The 24644-nt window shown below is 41.9% G+C and overlaps 1 protein-coding gene across 3 annotated transcripts in view; it reads left to right on the forward strand.

Annotated features, from left to right (window-relative positions):
- METAP1D (methionyl aminopeptidase type 1D, mitochondrial) overlaps window positions 1-24644 on the forward strand; it is a 102880-nt gene that overhangs the window by 45589 nt on the left and 32647 nt on the right. For all 3 annotated transcript variants that reach the window (XM_066637643.1, XM_066637661.1, XM_066637653.1), the window contains exons 2-5: window positions 1997-2166; window positions 6319-6468; window positions 15988-16136; window positions 16895-16937. In XM_066637643.1, the coding sequence (XP_066493740.1) occupies window positions 1997-2166; window positions 6319-6468; window positions 15988-16136; window positions 16895-16937 (512 nt within the window). The remainder of the gene's footprint in view (window positions 1-1996; window positions 2167-6318; window positions 6469-15987; window positions 16137-16894; window positions 16938-24644) is intronic.

Consider the following 24644-nt stretch of genomic DNA (forward strand, 5'->3'; position numbering starts at 1 on the left):
ATAGATTTGCTTTTGCTAATCTGAATGCATTAATATAGTGAGAGGAATTTGACTCAGATGGTCCACCATAATCAGAAGCTTAGTTTCCTTTTCAAGGGTAAGGCAGGCATTTTTGCCCCAGAATAGATTACTTGGTATCTCTGGAGAATTTTTGCTGCCCCTTAAAGCACATTAAATAACCTGACTTCCTTGAGTCTGATAGATTTGGCCACTTAACTCTGACAGAAGGTACCTTGATTTCTCCTGCTCTTTAATCAAAGAGCAAACTATAACATGGGCAGTTGTAAACTGTAATCTCATTCTGTAGCTCAGTTTGCGAAGTTGTTTAGATAGCTGTCTGTTGAGAGTTAGAATACATTATCTAGCTTGTATAAATGGAGAGCCAGTGTGGTGTAAGAGTTGTAGATTAGGGCAGGAGACACTTGAGTTCAAATCTGTCCATGAAGCTCACAGGATGGCCTTGGACCAGTCAAGCAGATTGCTAGAGTAGCAATCACAAGGAAGATCTTTCCCTATGATCAGTGTTTGTCACTGCAAATGAATGCTGAACAAGGGGGCAGAGAGAGGGTGCTGGCCTCATTATTATAGCATTGGGCAAGGCAGGGATAAGCAGTGCACTCTCTTCCCCTACTCATCCTCAGGAATGTGTGGGGAAGAAATGTCTGAAGGAGGGTTACATTTTCATAGAAAACTACTTCACAGGGTTGCAGTAAAGATAAAGTTTACATCACCCTAACAGTTCCCCAGAGGAAGAAGTGAATGGGATAAAAATGAAAAAAAAAAATCTCAAATCATTCCCAAGACTCCTATCCTGTGATTGTAAATAAGTTGTACTTGCCAAAATGTTGCTCAATTGTTGTTAGTACTTCTTGCTCAATTGTTGTTAGTATTTTTAATGACATTGTAACTTGGGCCCAGACCAAAAGTACAGTACAGCCGTGAAGTACATCCATGAGTGTCAGCCCACATGGGATTTACAACCATATGTTCTCTCCAATCTTGGGGTTTATCAGTGGGAAAAGCCCCACTAGTCCTTCCTTCTGCATTGTTTATCATCTTTTCGCTGTCTTCCCATGCCTACATGTATCCCAGCAATATTTGCCCACCAAAAAGGGTGGGAATTTAAAAACATTTAAAAGCCTGAGAAAGCAAGAAAAGGATGAACTCTGGAAAAGAAGCCCCCTCCCCAAGACAGTTTAGGATGCCATCTCACTTCTGATGATTCAGAAATCACAAATATTGAACAATCATGTGAGTTTCCACCCATATGTTCAAAACTCATGTGGTTGATTCCAAACTCGAAAACTTAAAAAGTAGAAAAGGTACTTGGCTTATTCCTGGAGAAAAAACTCACAGATAAGAACACCCACATGGGCTTTGCATCCAAATGTATGCTACAACCACAGGAAACACTGATTTTCACATGTGTTTTTGCTTGTTTAGTCTGGGTCAGGGGTGCCCAAACCCCAGCCCTGGGGCCACTTGTGGCCCTCAAGGACTCCCAATGCGGCCCTCAGGGAGCCCCCAGTCTCTAATGAGCCTTTGGCCCTCTGGAGATTTTTTGGAGCCCACACTGGCCTGACGCAACTGCTCTCAGTGTGAGGGTGACTGTTTGACCTCTCGAGTGAGCTGTGGGATGAGGGCTCCCTCCACTGCTTGTTGTTTCACGTCTGTGATGCAGTAGCAAAGGAAAGGCCAGTCTTGCTTTGTGCAAGGCCTTTTATAGGCCTTGAGCTATTGCAAGACCTTCATTCATTCATATAAGTTCATTTTTAATATATTCATTTATGTAAACTCATGTAAATTTATTCAAATTTTAAATGTAAATTAATTATTTTTTTCCCCTGGCCCCCGACACAGTGTCAGAGAGACGATGTGGCCATCCTGCCAAAAACTTTGGACACCCCTGGTCTGGGTCTTAGTAAAGTGGTAGCAATTAAATGCCTATTTTACCATTCCTTTAATTCAGATGTTTTAATATATTATCAATCCACAGATTGTATGACTGGCTATCAGCGACTCCTCTCTTCACCAGTTGATCATATCTACTTACAGAAGCAGCCAAGCATTCAGCAAAGAAGATCTCTCTTTTTTTGGAGACAAAGAAATGCTGCTTATAGCATAGTCTGGCCAGCTATGGTTTCTCCGGCTCATCCGGTTCCTAAGGTAGTGTAATTTCAATTATCTGATCCTTTCTTCAGTCAATATAAAGGTTGACTGCACAAGCGATCAAGTACATTCATCTCCAACAGCTGGGAGTTTGAATCATGGTTTTGTTACCAGGGCTGGGGTTTGATATTGGAACACCAGTGCGCCAAGTTTGCTGCTCCCTGCTATGCTAAAGAGAGTGCTAAATCAATTTCTCAGCCAGTTTAAGTCTGATGCTTCTTCAGCTGCTGCAGCTGAAATGTGATTTTTTTTGTTTCTTATTTAAAAAAAAAGAAAGTTATTGTGCAATTGGCTTCTAGTCAAGTCAATGGGAACTATTTCTTTAAGTGTACATTTTTAACATGGCAAGCCTAAAATGTTTCTTTCCACCAGCAGTTTGTTGACTTCCTTCCAGCTAAAATGAAATGCATAATAGAATGTCAGCCAGCTGCCCTTCTCTGTACTTTTTCAAGTAAACTTTCCTCTTTCTGGCTGTTAAACTAGCTTCTTGGAAGAACAAATAGCAATATTTTCACGTTTTGAATTCAAGTGTTATTCTGGGAAGCATATAGTAGTGGTACCATTTTTCTTTTTTCAGTGTTCACTGAAAGTACTCACTCCACTTTTTAGTAAATTGATATACATTGAGCCCAATAGTATGCATATTTATTCAAAACTCCCATTGCTTAGGATTGCAACCATGCAGTTCAGTTCTATGGGTATTTACTAAGAAATAAATCCTACTAAGCTGAATGGGACATACATTTATAAATAATAAATACTAATTTTTTTATTTTTAGGATACCGATTTCTCTCTGACAATAAAGCATTTCCTGGATTTCTCAACAATTTCTAACAAAGCAATGTGGATTTAAAAAAAAATCAATTACTTAAGGTCTAGAAACTTGAAGCATTGTTTATTGTCTATGTTGCACTTTTTGACCAGCAAAATCATACTTGTTCATTTTTCTAACTACATTGTGATGTGCAAGAAATTCTGTTTCCCATTTTACAGCTGGGTAGTGAGATTGAATGAGATATTTGCATAACTAAATGCTCCTTCATACCAAATCTCTATATAGAAGTTAAGCGTATCTGGGAAAAGGCTAGGCTAGAACTCTCTTCCCAGATGTGCTAATGTAGAAGAATGATTTTGTATGAAGGACCATTCAGTCAAGTAAACATCCACCTGCTGTCTGTAACCTAGACTGATATTTACCACGTCCCTCTCACCAATAAAGCCATAACACTAAGAAGGACCTGTGAGAGCAGCTGACAGAGTTGCCATAGCACTCTGCTGCTCATCTTAGTTTTTTTCTGTCATAAAGGCAGAAAGCAAACTGTGGCTGGCAGATGACATAGAACTTCACCATAAACACAATACAACACTAGAGAGACACTTTATGCATGTACACATTTTCTCTCTATGCTTTAAAGAGCCACTTACCTATGATACGCCTATTGCTTGTTTCACTGACTTCTTATGCAAGAGAAGGTATGTTAATCTCTAACATTAGGACAATGCACATTTTTCCAAGACATCCCTGAAGATACTACATGGTAGGGAATTGCTTAGAGAAGGCGCTCCGGAGAAGTGATATTGTGTGTGAGGACCCAGAGGTCTTCAAAAGCGGGTCAGGATCCAGAAGTCGGTTGCAACCTGGCTTCAGAAAGGTAGCAGCAGTGCATCCTCTGCCAATTTATGTTGAGACTCAGGCCTACAGAGTTTAAACAAGAGGTCCTAGGTGAAGGAAATCCTATTGGAGACTTTGGCTTTGAACTAATTGCTTTGGCTTCCCCAGTCTTCCCACACATCCTGTTCACCCCTTCCTGTTCCTGTTCACTCTGCTGTCTCCCTTGCCTCACTTCCTTTCTCTTTCTCCACCGTTCAAAACGGAGTGCATGCTGTTACCATATAATTTTCTGGCCTGTCTCTCCTTTCATTTGACCTGGAAGGAAATAAGGAGCACAACAACATGGTAGTAGCATGTGCTGGTTGGGCACTTCTGGGTCAGAAAAGAAAAGGAAACTTGTTGGGCTCTTGAAAATGTTGGGAAGCACTGGGCTCTTGAAGATGGGTCCCATGTTGCAGGTTGGCAGATAAGCTCCAAGGTCTTAACAAGTTGAATTCCACTGATCTAACTACTTTTTGAAGTGGGTGATTGTAAATAAGAAAGGGGACCGGGTTGATCAGAGATTTTTTGTTGACCGTACCATATCACAACCTCATTGCCACCCTGACAGGTTAGCTTGGCATCATTAGCAAATGCATTCTCTGTACAGTTTGTTTAGAAAAGGCTCTGTATGTTTGCTTGATCTTAAGTCACACATTTACTAATTTTCACTAGATACGAAACAGCTCTGAGACAACAGTGTGACCTTAGAAAGTGCTTTCTCCTAGACAGATTCTAGAGTGTTTACACAAACGGTTCTAAAAATGTAATTTCTTGAATCCATCTTTCCATCCAAAGGCAGGTTCGTCCATACAGCAATCTAATTCACTTGACCAGATTGGAGCATTCCTCAGGTTAAAAGCATAATGATGCCTTCAAATGTGAAGCAAGGAGAACAAAGTCCTGTACTTTAGGGGAAGGCAATACTGAAGCAAGAATCCATCTGGGCTCTGCCCTGGGATCTGTCCTCAGTGCCTAGGCTCAGTTCTAGAACACCTTCATATGTAAATAGTCATTATCTTTGTCATAAAGTACATTAAAGAAACAAAAGGCATGTTTTTTGTTTGGGAAATGGGGACAATATGCCATGATTAGACTAACAGTTGGGGTAAAACCCCAACCAGAGCTGTTCTTAAGAGCTACAGGGCCCAATTTGAAACATTTTTGCAGGGCCCTTTCTAATTTTGTGGGGCCCTCTCTAATTTTTTTTAGCTCTTAGTTTGAATGGAGCCAGACCAAGAAAAAAAAAATCTGTTACTACTGTGCAGGTGGATAGGACTCCTTTAGTGGCACAGTGCATGACCCACTGCAGTGCTCCCCGATTCTCACCCATTGCAGCCCCGTCTGCAGCAGCACACTCTGGAGCGAGATGGGGGAGAGGATGGCTCTGGGAGCTGCAAGGGCAGGGAAAGAGCGAGGTGTCCGTACTTCCACCTGCATGGCACCAATTTCAGGTCAATCAAAAGCAGCAGAGCACGGGAGCTGCTTCTGAAGTGACCCAATTTCAGGCCAATTGGAAGCAGCAGTGGGCGGAAGGGCAGAGCGGGGCCCCCACCTTGTGTGGGGCCCAATTGGGCAAAACTGCCCCAATGGCCTACAAGCCGGCCCTTGCCCCAGTTCTAACACTGGACCCAACTTCCACTGAAAGTGTGCATTGCAGTACAGAATGTCTCCGACTACACAGAGGCCGTCTGTGTAGTCTCCAAATATCTCCAAGTACACTGTGACCCCTTTGGGAGCTCTGAAACACACACTCTTCTCCTGTCATTTTAATGGCAGGCATTAGTTTAATAAAATGATAATACAGGAAACCATGCTCGCCTCTCAGCATTGTGTCTTTTATCACTTCAGAGTAACCCAACCAATCCTCATTATAGTTGGGATTAGGGGGAAAAAAGGCTCTCTAGGACTGTCTGTGTAATAATACACAAGATAGTGTGATGCCTGTCATCTAATTGTTGAGAAATATATACATGTACAATGATACAGATGAGTAAATAACTTCTGCCTAAGTCTGGAAGAACTCTTAGTCCTGCAAACAGTGTTCCTATGCGTTTCCATGTAATTGCTATACAAATGTCAAATTTTCTCTCTTTTGAGCTATGTATGCACCAAGAAACTGACTGATTTAACTGACTTTTGTCCAAAATATAGCATTGTTGCCAAAAATGAGGAAGTAAAATAGAAATAAGTGGGATTAGCGGTGGGGGCGGAAGCGGTTTTAAGCCTTGGAGTAAAAAACTGCTGTGGTATCTTGAATTTCAGTGCTGTAAGGTTAACAGACTGCCAGAGATGCTAGTAACAGGCAATGTTAAGTTCAAAAGGGCAGTGGGAGAAACACTGAGGCAGCCTTGAGGGTTTGCCCTGATGGCTTAGGAAGGTCGCTACCAGGACCAAAAGGGCAAGCTGCCATGAAGCAGGAGGCTCTATCTGAAAAAATGATCCCATTGTCATGCTCTGTTTTCTGATCTTTATTTTCATTCCTTTTTCCTCCCAGCACATAAAGAAGCCAGACTATGTGACGACAGGCATTGTACCAGACTGGGGAGACTACATAGAAATTAAGAATGAAGATCAGATTCAAGGGCTTCGTCAGGCTTGTCAACTGGCCCGTCATGTCTTGCTTCTAGCTGGGAAGAGTTTAAAGGTAACAGCCACATGAAGGCCTAGAAAAGCTTAGGCAGCTCTTTTATTTGCTTTTGCATTTTGTCTTGAGGGGATTTTTGTTTTCAGCTTTATTCAAATCCCCTTTTAAAGTCTGTAGAATGATGAAAGGAGATCTTCTTAGATCTACATGTACGTATGCTTCAGCTTAGATTGTTAATATTATGCTTTCCTGAACTCTGAAGCTATACCAAGAAACCCTGTATTCTAACTTCAGGTTAAATCATGATTATTAACCCATTTCTGCCCAGCCCACAGGTGTACACATTTGATCCCTGTTGTGTATATGCAAGGTTGGGTGGAAATGGCTTAAGCAAATAGGACTATGTATGAATCATCAATTTTGATTGACAACCTTTACAGGGTGGGCAAGGATTCATATTGTTGAGGGTCAAAAAGGTGGGCAACAGTGGTACCAGTGAAGAGGATACAAAAACTTTACTCTCTTGACAGCTAGAAATATAGAGACTGGAAATGTGGGCTAGAAACCTGTTGTTAATACAGTAAATGAAATGAAATTAACACTGAAATTAATAGAATCCAGATTCTGTCAGCTTCAAGGCTGTGTGCAGCTCAGCACATACCTCAGGCTATGTAAAGCACTCTTTCCTCTACACCAGTGGTTCTCAAACTTTTAGGGAGATTTAATCCCTAAGTAAGTCTTTGCGGGGAGCGGGGTGAGGACAGCAGCACGATCCCCAGGATTGCATCACTAAGGAGGTGAGGGGGTGCTTTTACTTATTGTGTACTTGGGCACCGCACAGCTCTCCACAGGGCTCCCCATGCCTGGAATGTTGAGAAACAGCGCGAACAAAACACCTCCTGGTTGTGACATGAAACCGGAAGTGGTTTGCACATGCTGTTTCTCAACATTCCAAGCCTAGGGGAGTCCTGCAGAGGGCTGCACAAGGCACCCTACACCTCCTGCTGCTTGCCCAAGCCCACAGTAAGTAAAAGCACCCCCCATCACCCTTAGCCACCCCCTCACCCTGGGGATCATGTTGCTGCCGCCCCCCTTCCCCTGCCCCTTAAAGGGACGGGGGAAGCTTTACATGAACTGGTAGGTTGCGACCCATCAGTTTGAGAACCAGTGCTCTAAGGCTTCTCTGATAATCAGGTTTTGGTGTACAATTTATTTGAGCATATGTTCCAACCCACCATGTTGCATGTGTTTATCCTAAGGCACATGAGATTCTGTGTTTAGTCACAAAATAAATTCTTTTGTTCATATGTGTTAATTTTCAACTGTGCATTTATGCAAATAGCATTGAACTGTTTACTCTTTTCCTTGCAATTTTACTGCTTTGTCTTCCCTCTCCCCATAAATAGGCAATTATGAGCTTCAAAACCATTTGTAGAACACACCATAAAGCATAATGTCAGGACGACTTGCTTTTTGGTAAAGTCTCTTCAGAATATTTTTTTATGTTGTCCTCTTTTTATTAAGGGAATGGTATTCAGTCTTTGGAGATGGAAAAAAATCCATTTGGAAATTTGCTTTTAAAATATCACAAAAAGAGAATTTAACTTTGTCCTTGTGCATGTAGTCAATACAATAGGCTGGATCCAAAGAACTGTATGGAATGTTCCATGCAAACACTGAAACTTTCACATTCACCCCTCAGGAAAAGTGACTTCTGAGGATCAGGGAACTTCAAGAACAGTGTGCACTACCATGCAGGGAGATGCAATCGAGATGGGACAGGGTGAATATTGATAATCAAATAGCCATTAGTTATAGCTATTTATATCTTTTAGCCAAAAGTATTTTTATAACACAACTTAGCTTAATGCTGCACACTATCAGTACCCAATTTGTAGATTTTATATTTAGCTGTCAGCATAATAGTTCATGAACTGTGCTTTCAGGACTTAGGGCTCAATCCTATCCAACTTTACAGCACTGGTGCAAACTCAATGCAGCTCCAAGGTAAGGGAACAAATGTTCCTATACCTTGAGGAGGCCTATGTGACTGCCTTCCCATCACAGGAAGCAGTGCATACCCCATTGGCACTGCAGCACTGGAAAGTTGGATAGGATTGGGCCCTTAGGCATGTCTCCAAACATTGACACCTTAGTTTAACTGTACTATTCACATGACAGTGATCCAGTTAATCTCAATAGCTCTTAGTCGTGTTGATTTGTTTATTCATAAACTGAATACACTCTTGCAAGGTAGCAAAATGAAGGCTACTGCTACAAGACTGCTATATTTGATAATTACTTAAAGTACCAAAGGACCATCTAGTCCAACCACCAAAATGGCAAGTCACATTTTAAGTGTGACTGATTGCAGACTTGTAATAAACCTTGCAATTTCTCTTTGAATAGTATTTTTAGAAAAGGGCTATATGGTTAATAAAGTCCACTAATGGACTCTCAGATATCATTCAGTTGCAAAGCTCCCTTTATGTCAGCAAACAGTAGCAAAGCCTAACTAATTGATTATGTTTGGGCAGACTTTCTGGATCTGTTCATTTAACAGAAAACATTACCAACAGATTCAAGGATGTTCCACAGAGAGTGCAGCAAGAAAGAAGTGATAGAAGAGGGGATATGAGGAAGTGTAGAGAAACAAGATAGTGAAGAGTGTTCAGAGATCTGAATATAAGCAAAAGGAGTTTTTACTGAAGATGAAAGGGAAATGGAAGCCAGCGCAGAGAACAAAAGAGGAGTCATATGGTTGAAATGACATGCATTGACTATAAACCGAGCAGCTGAATTAAAGGCAAAAACAAATGGCAAAAGGTATGAATGAGGAAGCTCAAGGAGAGGAATATTGCTATTGCAGAGACAAGATATACTGAAGGACTAAATCAAGAATTTAGCTACATTGCCAGAAATATGAGGACAAAATTTGCTAGTAGTAAAAGATAAAAATAGCAAGTGCCTGAATATGGACAGAAAAATTCAGGTGAGAATTGAATCTTATGCACCAGCTATCAGGCTGGGCAGATTAAAAAAATAGCAGTATGCTTGACAATGAACGAAAACTATGAGGAAAGAAGATGTTAGGTAGATAAAAGAAATTATCTTAGTAAGTTTAAACTTTAATATACTGATGCATCAATAGATGGAATATAATAGAACAAACACATGAGTGATAGAGCAGGAAAAAAACCAGAGATGGTTGATGAAAAAGGCAACTAGAGGCAAGAGAAAACATAATAGGACCAGGAGACATAAACAGTGAACTGCAAAGGACCTTGGTGAACCTCAACAAGAGAGGTAGGGAGGACCAGTGGGAATGAGTAGAAAAACCTGGCTAGAACCAAGGAAGAATCACATTTCCAGAATCTACAGTTGCTGTGCTGTACAGTGTCAAAGGTGGATGATAGCTGAAGAACCAAAAAGAGCTATCAGAACTTAGTAAGAAGATTATTTGTAATTCTGGCTAGTGAATGATAATGATAAGAAACTGGTCTTGGTGGATAAAGGTATTAGAAGTGTGTGACATTGATTCTTGACATTGTATAGTCAAGAAAATTACACCAAAAGGAAGCAATAAAATAAGACAAGAGGTATGGAAGAAGGCGGACATGTGGACACTATATGAATGTAGATGAAAGAGAGCGATAATTAGGAATGGGTTTTAGCAAGAGTTGGAAGAAGTTGAAAAATACGAAATTAATACAATAAACAGAAGCCATGAGAGCCATGACAAAAAGCAGAGGTTACTTTTAGGATAGGATGTCCATAGTTGCAAGGTAGTTCAATCAGGAGGATTGGGACACACCTTCTTATCATCGTTGCTTTATTGATTAAACCCATCTTGTCCCAGAAATTTAGTTCCAGAAAACCATGAGCAGTATTCTGCTTACAGAATGGGGCCTTGCCATTGCATCCTTCATACTGCATATAGCCCCCCCCCCACACACATCCTGAAAAGCCAGTGCCAAGGGACAGAAGAAACATGTGAGATAAGGTGCAGGAGAAGGCTGTTAGAGGAGGGGGGTGAGTAAGTTAAAATCCCCCCCTACTTTGCATGAGTGGAAGTAACACTCTTGGGATCCACCCAAAATAATCTTGGCAATTCTACAGCTTTTCCTTTGTTGAATTAATAATCTAGTAGTAATAATTTTGTAAATATACAGGCATGCATGACAGACTGCATGAGGCAGTTAGGACTCCCATAGCCTGCAGCAGTGTGTTCTTTACACAGCAGAGAGTTTCTTAATGCAAAGAAGAGGCAATCAGTCTCCAGTGGCCTGTGCAGTCAGCTAGTGTCTGGCAGGGAGTGTCTGTTTACATAAGGAAGGAACTAGATTGGGCTGAATATTCGCTTAAAGACCTAATTTGCAAAACAACCGGGATCAGAGAAAGTATCCCCTAAATCAGACTTAGGGGTCTTCAAACTTTTTGGCCAGAGGGCTGCATCAAATATCTGTAGTGGTGTGGAGGGCCAGAAAAAGAATTTAAATATAAAATTTAAATAAATAAATTAGAGGTGGAACTTAAGTGACTGAATAAATGAATGAATGAGCTCATTAATTCAATCTCTCTGGCCCTCAGAACACCCTCCAGACACAATCAGAGCACAGTTCTGGTCATGTTCAGTCGAGTGAACCAGAGGCTTTCAGGGGACAAGAGGTTGGCCGTGGGCCGCAAAGAGGCTTGCTGCGGGCTGCATCTGGCCCCCGGGCCGGGGTTTGGAGACCCCTGCCCTAAGTGGTACAAATCTGTAATGGCTTTCTACCAACTGACTTTACTTAAAACCACAGTCAATCTATGATCAAAAAGTATATTCCGAAGCATATTTACGAAAATGGGAGGGAAAAGGGAAAATATGCAACATGCCCGTTTGCTTAAAATACCTGGAAATCAAAAATGTTTTCAAAGGAGGAGGCCGGTAACAGAGATGAATATCTGAAACAAGTGAATTGCACTCAGAGATGCTCATTATTGCAAAGATTGGATTTAGACCTACTGGCAACATCCCTAAAAATCATGTGAAACCAAGATTTCTCCCTGTTTGGGTGAGGTAATGTGAGTAGCTATTGCATTTATCTTACTGGTGTGTTTATTCTGTCTTTTGGCCTTTACAAGGGCCCCCCAAGATGGTTTGGAATCAGTCAAATGGTAACAGTGCAAAATGAACATGAAATAATAAGTCAAAACAGCAGAAGCAGCAAACCAAAGGGACAGTTCAGGATATAGATTTCCAAGGTAGGCCCAGCCATTGGAAAAACAACCTTCAACTGGCAGGGATAGTTGGAAAAATCAGCAATGAGCTGATTCATCAAGTGACAGAGTAGCAGGGGGCATCCCACTCCTGTCTACAACCTACTTGATGGCTACCACCATTTTCTTTTCACATACCTGTACTGTGGAGAGGAGGTTGGGGAGTGCTTACCTACTCTGAAATCCAGCTCTGCCACCACTTCTGAACTGGTTGGTAGAAAGAATGCTGGGAACCAAGAATGCTTTTGCTCCCAGCATTCACTCCACTAATCACTTTAGAAAAAAGCAGCTGCAGAGCTGGACAATGCTGGAGCTGGACACTGTAGGACAGAGATTTTCAACCTTTTTCAGCTCACGGCACACTGAGCAGATGCTAAAATTGTCAAGGTACACCACTGGTTTTGTTAATTACATTAAATTACTACATTACAATTAATAAGTACAATTAATTAATTAAACTATTACATTACAATTAAAGAAATTCACCACAAGCTGAAATCAAACTTCTGCAAACTTGAATAGATCTTTCTTATAAAGTTACCTTGGACCAAACATCCCTTGGAAAGGGAAGAAGGAATTGTATATGGTTTCTGGAAAGGAGGAAAACCTGTTTGGAAGTAAGGTGGTCAAATTTTTATCAGAAGTGTCAGAAGATGTTGGCAAAGAGGTCAGAGCACATGTTGTACTGGAGGAATGTGGAAGTGATAGTCAATGAGGTGGTATGATCAAAACAAGGTTTGTGATCCAACTGAGGGTGGTGGGGCAGAGAGAGAGAATGCAAGGCAAAGGATTCCAAGACTTTTGGAAAGTGGGGCCAAGGTGGGAAAGGAGGTATTAACTGCGTATGTAAGATTTTAGGATGTGGGGGAAAGGAATGAGATGTGTGTGTGTGGAGGGACTGAGGTGGGGTAGAGGGGGAGGGGGAAGAGGTGAGAGATGTGCCAATTGTCTTATTCTGTATGTGAGACAAAAAGTGCCCTATCAGTGGAGGCAATGCAGGGAGAGTCGCTTCTGGGGCACTGCAAGCAAACAAAAGGTGGCATGGAAATGGGACTCTCAAGGATCCCTTTTCAAACAGCCAGTCCTTCAGTAGGTGGCCCATGGTGGACTCCTGCTGCTCATTTGCTTCTTACCTGACTGGCATGCTCACTCTCACCCACAAAGTAGTTCTCACACAGAGCTCCTCTGAGCTTCTCCAGCTGCCCAGTCAGTGTGTTGCACGTGAGAGCCCCCCCCCCCGGTGGAGGCTGGATATGGACACGTGCTGGGAGGTGAGCCCTGGCCTTCTGTTGCGCTTGCTGCAGCTGCCCCTCACTAGCAGCCAGAGCTGCCGGCCCCACCGTAGCCATCCTGGTTCCCACACCTGAAACGGCAGGATTCGAGAGTGGACGCTGTGGGGCTGACAGATTTTCATTGGCAGCAGCTACCGGAGGCGGGCAATGAGGGCGTGTAATGGACAGACAGCTGGGGGATGACAACAGACTGGGCAGGCAGGACGGACAGGTCAGGGTCAGGGACAGCTCTCCTTTAGTGGCTGGCGGATCGAAAGGGGAGATGGCTCCCTAACGAGCGCAGGGATGAGGTTCTGGATAAAGCAGGGTTGTGGCCAGGCACAGGAACCCAGAAGAGCAGAGGAAGAGAGGAGGAACTTGGGAGCCATAACCCCTCCGCCTTCCCCGTCTGAAGCCCAATTGAGGGGGCTAGCTGTCTGCCCCACACAGGATCTTCAAAGCAGCAGCCTCTGGCTGCTTCTTCCAAGCATGTTGCTGAGTCATGCTTAAAGCAACCGCTCTCCTGCACAGCTGCTGCCCGTCTCCTGTGACCCTGCGGCACACCTGAGGCTCAATTGCAGCACACCAGTGTGCTGCGGCACAGCGGTTGAAAATCACTGCTGTAGGAGATGAGCCCGCCTTTGAGCATGCAGAAAGAGAATGGGACAATCAGGCAAGTGGCACAGGTTACCACCAATGGTGCTCTTAGGGGGTACACAGTGTATGTGCATGCACACATGATATGGTGTGTGATGGAAGGGGTAGAGGGATGGGCAGAGGAATTCCAGTAACATTAAAAACAGTATTATTTTCTCCATATTGGAAATACGGAATGGAAATGAGCTTGACTAAGGCTGCTTAGTTAGTTTATGACCTGTACAGCTTCTGTTGAGGCCATAAATTTCATTCATTCCCCAAAACCTGTGAGGTGAATCACAATTATATTTTTAAAGATAAGGGATTTGAAGCATTTCAGATCACCCAGAAGACCAGTGGCTAAGGCTGGTGCTGAACCCTTGTTTCCAAATTCAAGGCCTATAGCATTGCTCCTACAGTGGTCAAGCACATGGCCAGTTTGGGTATTTTATTTATTGCATTGTGTTGTATTGATTGTGAGCTGCTTTGGCAATCTTAGTTTTAAAGAGGAAACACAACATATAAATTGTTCAAATACGTAATTAAATCAAAACATTTCAATCACTGAATCATACTGGATCTGCCTTGTTTTGGTAGGCTGTACCTACTGAACTGCCTGTGCAAACTGCTGTTAAAAGCAGAACAGCCACCTTTGGGTCACAAATTAGTATCAGCCCTATACATAAAAGAAGACAAAGTCTCTCTGTCTTATTTATAGCTTGCCTGTGTGCCCAAAGGCATCAAGGTCATTGGCCTTTTTCTGCAATTGTGGAGTTACCTAAGATCTGGAAAAGGAGAGCAATAGGCACACTGAGGGACCAATCCTATCCAATTTTCCAACTAAGATGCAGCTGCAATGCAGCAGGTAAGGGGACACATTGTTCCCTTACCTTGAAGAGGCCTCCATGACTGCCTCCCCACTGCAGGATGCAGTGCATACCCTGTTGGCATGGCTGTATTGGCACTGGAAAGTTGGATAGGATCAGGCCCTATATTGCTTAAAGTTAAGCCCTATATTGCTTAACATTGCAACATGCTTTGCCACAGCTTAGGTGTCCTGTGTATATCTCTTAGCTTTAAATTTTGTACAAAAAGTGTATTTTGATTGAAAATGAAATCCAGCAACAGTTTGAATTTTCCGTGAAGCCTTTTTCCTAAATCTTTTGCTGTGTTTCTGGGAAGTATATACAGATGTGTGCTAAGGGAAGGTAGTGAAAGTGGGTTGCATGATGGGTATATAGTGCCTCTGAGTAAAGTGTCATATTTGATAGGCTTGTAGCTCATTCAAATCACAACCAATTTTCCCAGGAACACTCAAAGGCACTTTGTGACAATAAGGGAGGTTTTCCTACCAAATTTCAACTTCCAACCCTTGCCATTTCACAGCTGGTTCTGTTCTGGGGAAAAGGGTTGTAATGATAATATTTAACGTGTACATTTTTCCCCCTCACTTTACTCATATTCAAAAATGGGCCAGACCTTTTTGCAAAATCTTACTAAAAATAATCAGCTCCAATACCAAACGGAATCTAGAAAACCTGAACTTGAAAGATGAATGTTTCCAGAAACGATAGGTGTCTGAAATCAGGGTGTCAGATTGGAAATGCTAATACAGATTTAAATAGATTGTGGTAGCTACTGCCGCATCCATCACTGCAAGCCATTTCTAGGCGTGAATTGAAATATTAAAGTAGGATGGCTATTCCAAATGTAATAGTATTATATAGAGAAATGAAAATAATTTTGATTGTGGTGAGAAGTTTGAATCAGGGAATTCTAAACAGTTACAAAGAAAATGACTCTTCAGGAGAATGCAAATGTTGTAAAACTTTTTTTTACAAAAGAAGCCACTTTGTCTTCACTAACATGTCTATGGTGCAGTCAGTGCACATGGCCCATGTAGAGTAACATAAACCTAAAGGAAAGTCCCTACCCTGTGGAGTCTACTTCAGCATATGCATAAGGTGAAGAATGCATCTGTGGTAAAAAGAAAATTTAGACTGTGTTAGGGCTGACTCCAGAAAGTTGCATGGTTGAGGCCTCTGCAAGTCTGGGACAATGCCCGCCATTCCAAGAGTGCTGCCCTTTTCCCTTTGCATGGAGCAGCTGAGAGAATAAAAGGTAGTAGGAGAGGATTTGCAGTTGCATTTCATGCCTTTTCCAAGTTAAAGGGATCCATTGAGGGTTCCTTGCCCAAGGTTCTATCAGGTCCTGAAGCCCGCAGTGGCCAGCAATGGGACTGTACAATGTTTCAGACACATCAGAGTTCTATCAGGAACAACTGTCTGCAAGTAAGCCTAATATTTGTCAGAGGCATCAGCTTTTCATGACTCTCTTTGTAGAAGGGTCTTCCTTTTTTGTGTGTTTAAGGGGGCACTGAATTCAGTACAAATTTTAAATTGTAATCTTTTAGGTTGGCATCACTACAGAAGAAATAGATTGCGTGGTTCACCATGAAATAATCAGACACAATGCCTACCCGTCACCCTTGGGCTATGGAAATTTTCCAAAATCCGTTTGTACCTCTGTAAACAATGTGGTGTGTCATGGGATTCCTGACAGGTACTCCTATTTTTTCCCCCCTCGCTGTAAAATAGTATGCAAATGGGTATGTCTGTTGTTTTTAAATAAAGGATGATGCATTAAATTCCTCCAATGCTGCTAGTGCACTCCTCTGTTTATTTCAGTGGGCTTGCATGAACATTATCATAGAGCCTTACTGAAATGCAGATTGTGTAGCCTGTTGTCGCCTTATTGAAATTCACCAAAAGTCAAAAAGATTGTCATGCTGTAAAAAAACAATGCTGACGTGTAAGGAAGATGCGTGTGTAGTAATAAAAGCCATGATTAGTGCTTTGTCCAGCTGCTACGGTGCCTCAGCCTGGTGTGTTTCATCCAAAAGAGAAAAGTCGCTCTACAGAAAAATTATGCTAATTTTTCCAAGTGCCTACAAGATTTTGAAAAAAATTACACACAACTATACTGCTAATTATTAATGAGCATTACCTTTTCACAAAGTAAAAGGTGCCAGCTGTCAGTCTCTTAATTGTGATAAGATAAACATGGTTATAATTTTTTGTTTCTTTTATACTATGGGTTGTTTCTTTTATTTAAATGATTTGTTTGGGGTTCATTTGAACGGGCTGGAGCTTTCAGACTGTAAATGATTATTGCATTTTCCTCCTCCTTGCTCTACCCAAACAATTGCTCCTTAGTTGTATTTAGGTGTATCTGCCATTAGGTGTGTGTTCTTATATTTTATTATTGAGAACTGCTTGTCACCATTAAATGTTGTTTTTTCCCCTCGTATTATACTTAAGCCGCCCTCTCCAGGATGGTGATATTATCAACATTGATGTCACGGTGAGTAATTTGTTGGGGTTTTTTTGTGTTTGTTTTTTTAAGAATAGTCTTTGATCAACTTTTAAAATTGCTAGTAGCAACAGGAAGAATAGTAGATTGCAAATGTAGCATGCATGGATGAATGTGCCGTCTTTACTTCTAAGCCAAGACACCAGCAGCTGGTTTTGTCTTATGTTTTTTCCACTCTGTGTTTATTCCAACTAGACCCAGGCCTGACTTGAATTTAGGGCTGGAATCAGATGCACTGAGATCAATGTTGGCCTAAGTGAAATGTCAACCCAATCCTGCTATGTGTCATGTTTTTGAGAAGGTGTAATTGTTATTGATCCACTGTGTAGTTAATGCAGAGCACCACAGTACTGGGCAGCAGCTGAAGACAGATATGTATGAGATGAGCTAACATGAAGAAAGCCAGCATTTTTCCTTCACTCTGCCAAGATTGATCTTCCTCTTCCTGCTGATTTTGAGTGGGGCCTGTCATTATCTTACTCTGTCATTAGAGGCTACATTGGCCTGTGTATGTCAGTCTATTTGGACAGCAACTCTTTTGCTAGCAGTGTTCCCTACATTTATTAAAATCCCCGAAGGTAGTATTGTGTTCCATTTGTGGCACAAGAGCCCTGAACCCTTTACTCACAAACGCACAACTTGATCCACAACTCAGTTAATCCAGGGTACTTGGATTTCCCATGGGACTGTCAGCTTAACACTCAATACTTTGGCTTAACCAGGTTGTGGCTCATGCTATATGTACACAATATAACCATTAACTGAAATCATTCATAGGAACATTGAGAGACCACCTTTACACTTAATTAAAAGAATGAATGACATGGGACCTAAGGAAGCTGGAAGTATAAATTGTGTTATTTTCAGTTATTAAAATAGGATCGAATTACATTCTGTAAATATTTTGTAATTAGTTTTTGTTTAATATAGAAGGATAAGTATTTTAACTAATGCTTTCTAGTTATGTATACATATTGTGAAGTTTTAAACTCCTTTTACAATCACGTCTGTCAGAGGTTTTCAGACTGGGGCGTCGCAGCGCCCCAGCCTGTGGGTCCTGGCCTCTTTACCCTTAAGGGGCAGGGCAGCCATGAGGCAGGGAAGAGGCAACGGTGCGATCCCCAGGATCGCACCGCTCAGGGGGCTTCAGGGACTTGGCTGTACTTACCGCAGCCTCCTGCAGCCTCCCGGCGCGACTGTCTGCAGGGCTCCTGGAAGCTTCACAAGTGAAAGTGGGACAAATGCGCCCAACCTCCGCTAAACCAGAAGCGGAGCATGATTGCTCCACTTTCACTTCTGATGGAGCTGCAGGAACTGGGGTGCCCCCATCAGTCCCTGCAGCAGCCTTCCCAGGTGCAGGGAGCCCTGCGCGAGCCTCTGCAGGGCTCCCCAGGTCAGGGAAAGTGAAAGTGGAGCGATCGTGCTCCGCTTCCGGTTTAGCGGAGGCGAGGCACGATTGCTCCACTTTCACTTTCCCTGACCTGGGGAGCCCTGCAGGCACTCGCACAGGACTCCCCGCACCCCGGGAAAGCTGCTGCAGGGACTGGTGGGTGCACCCTAATCTCTGCAGCCCCCCTGAGTGGCGCAATCCTGGAGATCGCATCACTGCCTCCCCCCTCCCCCGCTGCCTCCCTCCCTCCCTTCCGTTGCAAGAACTTACATATCTCAATGAATGAATGAATGAAGAACTTACTTTGGGTTTCAAACTCATGGAGAGTTTGAAGCAGATGTATGTTATTAACCCTGGTAGAATGGTGATGTTGTATAAATCAACTATAAATGTTAATGTCTTCTATTTAACCTGAATTGGCTTTTGGCTGTACATGTTTAGGCCTAATCCTCAGGAGTTGTTTGTTCAAATTAATCTGTTTGATCTGTAGTTACAAGTAAAATACAAATTAACTGCAAATGTGTGAAGTTATGTCCTGGTAGGTAAACATATATCTGCTATCTAATGGGGGAAAAGGAACTGGGTGGGGAGATTTGGCATGGAAAATAAGTGTTAGGGAAAGGATTAAACACCTCTCTTCCCCACTCTAAATAGCTTCTGAAGCTACTTCTCTGTATAAAAATAGTATCAAAGCATCACTATCCCACATTTTGTGCCATGTACCCCTGCTAACTGGGCAAAGAGGCAATTTTTCAAATGGTGCTCCTCTTATATTTAGCAGGGGGAGAGTAACTGTCCCTCTTCAGTCCAGCACGCTGCTGTTGTCTGTTGTTGGTGTTTCTTCTGTATCTTCTTTAGATTGTGAGCCCTTTTGTGACAAAGAACCATTTATTTTATTTCCTCTGTAAACTACTTTGTAAACTTTTGTTGTTGTTGAAAAGTAGTACTGTATATAAATAGCCAAAGGACCATATGACTAATTCAACATTCCCAGGGATTTGAATTTCTTGACCACCAACTCCACATGCCCCAGGACAAACCTCTTTAAGACTTAGAGGGATATGAAAAGTAGACTATGATGTGACATATGGGTTTGCTGTTCAAAGAGGAAGTGTCAGACTACCCACTGGGGGTGCACCCACTAGGGGCGGATAGGGGGGAAGGCAGCATGCAACCGCTTTGGAAAGGTGCAGGGGCTTGCTGCCGCTTACCAGAGCCTGCAGCAGCCTCCTGGAAGTGCGGGGAGCCCCCCCCCCCACTGCAGAGACCCTCAAAATTGCAATTGCAATCACTTCCAGTTTTGCGTTCATGAAACCGGAAGTGGTCACAATCGTAGCAAGCACTCTCCAAAAGTGGCTCACAACAAATTAAAACAAAGCTTAAATAAAATACAAGCAAATAGTAAAAAACGTTTTAAAAAGGACAATTCTTTTGCTTCACCCCAGTGTAAGGCCTTTCACAATCCCTTTTGGCAAAATCCCTTTGGTGACAACCTGCTACTTATGGCGGGCCCAGAGAAATAGTACTCATGTGTGAACACTTTGCCTACTGTCAAGCAGCACCACATGTAACTGTGTCTAGGAACTGAGATTTATTCATCTGCAAACCATGACATGACATGGGGAGCACCACACCAAGGGATAGCCTAACTGGGCACTGACTGAGGATCCATGCTCATCTGAGGGTCCACCTGGTCCAGCTAACCTCTAACTACTGATGATACCACTTAGTGAACCAGTGGGGGCCAACAGAGATACCATGGAAGTTCATTGCAGGACTTTATCCTAGGACCCCCAACAACCTGGTGCCATTACTTGGCAGAGAAACTCCTGTTTGAGAAGTAGAGACACTAAAGTTTCCTTGGATACACAGAACTGATTGCATAGTTCTTTGGATTCTGTCCTCCGATTATTTTTCCCCTTAGTATTTCAGCATACCAATATCATACATTTTCCAGCTGTAATGGTGGTTTGGGCTATTGAAGCAGCTAACGTTGGATCTTGGAATTAGCAAGAAATAGCTCATTCTGCTTAGCACCAATACAACTATCACTAAGTTATGCCTGATTTGTGTGAGCAGAGGGAAGCTTCAGCAAGGAAGCTCTTGCAATAGAACTTCCTGTCCCCTCCTCTTCACCAGTGGCGCAGCCTCCTCACCCCTCCTCACCAGTGGCGTATTGCCAGCACCCAGGGTAAGGCACGTATTGTGCCCCTGAACCCATGGATCATTATAATTAAAATAAAATGAATGCTGGTATACACCGATTTATTTAAAATTGCCTGGTTTTAATTTGTGCAAATTTTTCAATAATGGTATTGAAATCAACATTGAACTTTCTCTCAAATGACAGTATTGGGTCTTAAGAGTGTGGATCTTGGGACACTCTGGAAGCCAGGCTTGGCCCGGCCTGCCTGATGGATTGATAAAGATTCTGTTATTCCCCAACAAAGCCTCCCAAAGTCTCTCTCTCCTTTCCGTGGTCAACATCTTCACCACTCCCCTACCTATGGCTCTGAAGAGCCTCATTGCATCCTTCAGGAATTAGCCCAGTATTGCAATTCAGGTGTTTTGTTATTAAAGTCCAGAAGAACTGAAAGAAAGGGGGGAAAGGGGACAGAAAGAAAGGGAACCCACTGTGGAAAAGGGCTATTTTTAATTTATTACTATTTTTTTCTTTTGAAATTTTGCACCCCTAAGAATTTTGCTCCTAGGGCAACCACCCCTGTGGGCCCCTCACACTACGCAACTGCTCCTCACAGCATCTTCCTGCTTCTCCCCCAGACCTAACCTAACCTTTCTGGGCCCCCTCCTTTGGCTCCTGGGCCCCCTTTATGACCCTGAGCCCGGGTACAAATTGCCCCCTTTACCCCCCCTCTCCTAGGCCCTGCTCCTGGTTCCCTATCCCAATCTCTTCCAAAAGGTTCCCTCAAGAGAGACTTATTGGTGGATTCTTCTGTGGGGATAAGGAAATCTCCTTGTGCAAGCTTTCTTCTGTTAACAGAAGATATACCCCACTGTTCCCAGCTACCACATACCTGATTTTAAGAGAAAAAAGTTACATAGTTGTTCTAGGACCCATAGTTGCCATGGAAATAAAAGAGCTCTGCATTACAGAATAATACTTCAGTGTCATTAGTGGTTTTGCCAATGCAAATTCCCACCCTCCCATAGCCCTTGCAAAGTCTTGGCATTTCCAGGTAGGGTTAGGAAAAGGTTTCTGTTGGAAACCCTGGCGAGTGTACGTATTGGATTAGAGATGGACGAAGGGTCTGAATCCATACAGGGCAGTTTCATATGTTGAATTCATATTTCCAAGCAGCTGATCCTGGAAATTTTGAATCACAAGACTAGACTTTACCATTTGTAAAGTTGCCATTCTGAAGATGCTTCACTGAAGTAAATCCATTTGAACACAGTGCCAAATTTTCTGAGTAAATTTGTTTAGCATCTGAATGTAACTCACAGGTAATCTTGTTAACATCATGCTTATCCCCCACCAAGGTACATTGATTGTAAAATTCAAATTAAGCACTGTACCTAGATTTAAACTAATCCCAGTGTCACCATCCTTGCTTTTCAAGTAACATTTAAATATTTAAATGGAACACTAAACATATTTTGCGTTATTAATTTGTAAAAAAAATTAGAAATAACGCTGGAAGGTGTTTTGTTTTCTTCAGTCACATGGTCTTCATATATTGTTTAACACCACCAACACACTACAGCTCTTAACCAATTATCATATAGGACTATCCCACATTTTAGTAGATATAATTTTACCACTGACATTTATAAAACTACTGAATCCTTCTTACTGTGACTGTTGCTTATGTACCTTAAAAATATAGATTATGTAATATGTGTTTGCAGCTGTGGTTAATAAAGCATTATTAACATAAGAAATATTTATTTGTTGCCTGCTTTTCCAAGTCTAGAAGCAGCAGCTGGCATTAGAAAGGTTTCTAAAATGGATTTTTGAACTATACATATTTTTTTCAGCATAGTAGTGGGGTTTGGGGATTATATGTATTTGTGCTTGAAGGACTGAGAAAATCATAGTAACAAAAGGATCCTGAAAACTGTTCCGGTGCCTGAAGGAAAGCAGTATGCATGGAGAAAAGAATAATTAAGAATTTGAGACAACTCCATTAAATGTATGAAAGAAGACCACCAGATTATTCTCTAGTCCTTAAAAATAATTGGAAGCATTTAACCAAACACCGTAACTGTGCCATCTCCATTTGCTTTAATGGAACATGTATTTTGCCATGTTAATATGCATCCTTTAGGTGTGATCCACAGAAAGTTCCACTACATTTAAGATGATTTTTTGGAAATTTTTATCCTGCCTTTCAGCCCCAGAGTGGCTCCCATCAGTTAAAATTCCCAATACAATGGCAAAAAAAAAAATCCCCAAACAGTAATTCCCCTCCCTTGTCTGTCTTCCTCATCCTCCTCATATGCAGTTGGTCTCTCATGACTCCTATGAGGGGGAGGGGCACAGCTTTAGCAAGTTGTGGGACTTCCCACATTTGCTTGGAAGTAAAACTAGTCAAGTTCTAAAGGAATTTCATCCTGGAATGGGTGCTTACGATTGAGGACAACTTGAGGTGCTGAAGAAAACCATGGAATACTGAGGGACTCCCTTCTGGGGGATATGCATAGATTCAGGCTATTAAACCATATTGAATGTGGTGGAAGTTTGGAATGCTTACATTTCTTTGGGCTGCACCTAATATAAGTTTCCTTACTTGTTTCTGTCAAAGCATAACTTTCTCTTGGTAAGCAGGAATAGTTACTCTTACAGCCTGACCTTTGTATATTTAGTTGGACTTAAATTTTACTGAGTACAATGGCATTTATTTCCACTTAATCAGGTACTTAATATCTCAGGCATTGTGTGGGATTGATCTCAGAAGATCAGTTTGCAACTTAGGAAAAATGTATTAGAAAAGGATAGCCAATTAAAGTGGAACTTCTTCCATACATTAAAAAAAAAACAACTCTTGGTAACTTTTGTGCATAGCTATTTTGTTGCAGATAGTGCTAGAACTAGATGTGGTCTGTGATCAAATTTATAACTATTTTGCTACTGACAAAATCCAATTGCATACGGTGAAATTTTTGTTTGTTACTTAAAAAATTTCCTTCCAGTGTGTGCAACTCCATACTGCCATAGTTACCATCCCCCCTTTATTAAAGAAATTCAGTATTTAGATGTAAAAAATTCCTACTCCTATGTTAATATGTTCTTTTAGAGATTGTCTTTTTTTAAAGTATCACCAATCGTATCCAAGTTATGCTGAAGCTGTCACTGTTCACCCTAACAGTTATTTGCTCTAATTTTTGAAAATACTGATAACACAATGGCTTTTGTATGATACATGCTACTGTGCACATTACTTCTAGTACACACTTGGGGAGTAGCTATAGTCAGTGCCTTCTGAGAGAAATCACATCTAGTTTCTGTTCATAATCAATAACCATCTATAGAAATCATAAAGTTCATGCACCGAGCTTTGGATTGTTAGTCTTTTTATTCCCCTAAAATCCTGGTTTCGTACTATCCAGCATTTTTGTCACATGTACATCCCTCTTTCTTTCATGCTGGATTTCAGAGGTGTACTTAGGGGTTCCCAGGCAATCTCTCATCTGGATACTGGCCAGATCCAGACCCTTAATTTTAGCAAGTTGTCTGCATTATGTGCCCTCAGACTAAACCCTAGGACATGATGTAAGGATCACACATAATTTTCCAAGCTCCATAAACTTTGTGTTGGCATCACCTTATTACCACTTGGTGTGCCATGAACTAGTACTCGCTGCATGCTCTGTTTAGTATAATCTGTTGCTTGAAAGAAAAGGGCATGCTGTGCCCAGAGTTATTGGGTGGGTGGGGACTACATTCAATAGATGGGCCTGATGAAATGGATAAAAGTAGTTCCCACTCTGGTCCAGTGGTGAAACATGAGTGTCTGTCCTCTTAGGCCTGTATAGTGGCTCCCTCTCATGCTGAAGATTATACCTTTTCAGGCACAGCCTTTGGACTTCATGTTCCTAAAGTTCGTTTGTACATTGTTTATAACCTGTCCAGTCTTTTGTGTTCCTCTGAAGTTTGAGGTTGAAAATCTAAAATGGTGAAACTGCTTAAATCCCATTGACTTCAATGGGAAGCTTAACTAGGCACAGAGTTGCAGTCATAAATTGCAGTGTTATGACCATTTTACCTAGAGTTGGCCCAGCTGAACACAGTGGAACTTCCTTCTGAGTAAATATGCATAGGACTGTGCTGTTATTTGGCTTGCATT

The sequence above is a fragment of the Tiliqua scincoides genome, chromosome 1, assembly GCF_035046505.1.
Source record: "Tiliqua scincoides isolate rTilSci1 chromosome 1, rTilSci1.hap2, whole genome shotgun sequence".
Taxonomy (NCBI): Eukaryota; Metazoa; Chordata; class Lepidosauria; order Squamata; family Scincidae; genus Tiliqua; species Tiliqua scincoides.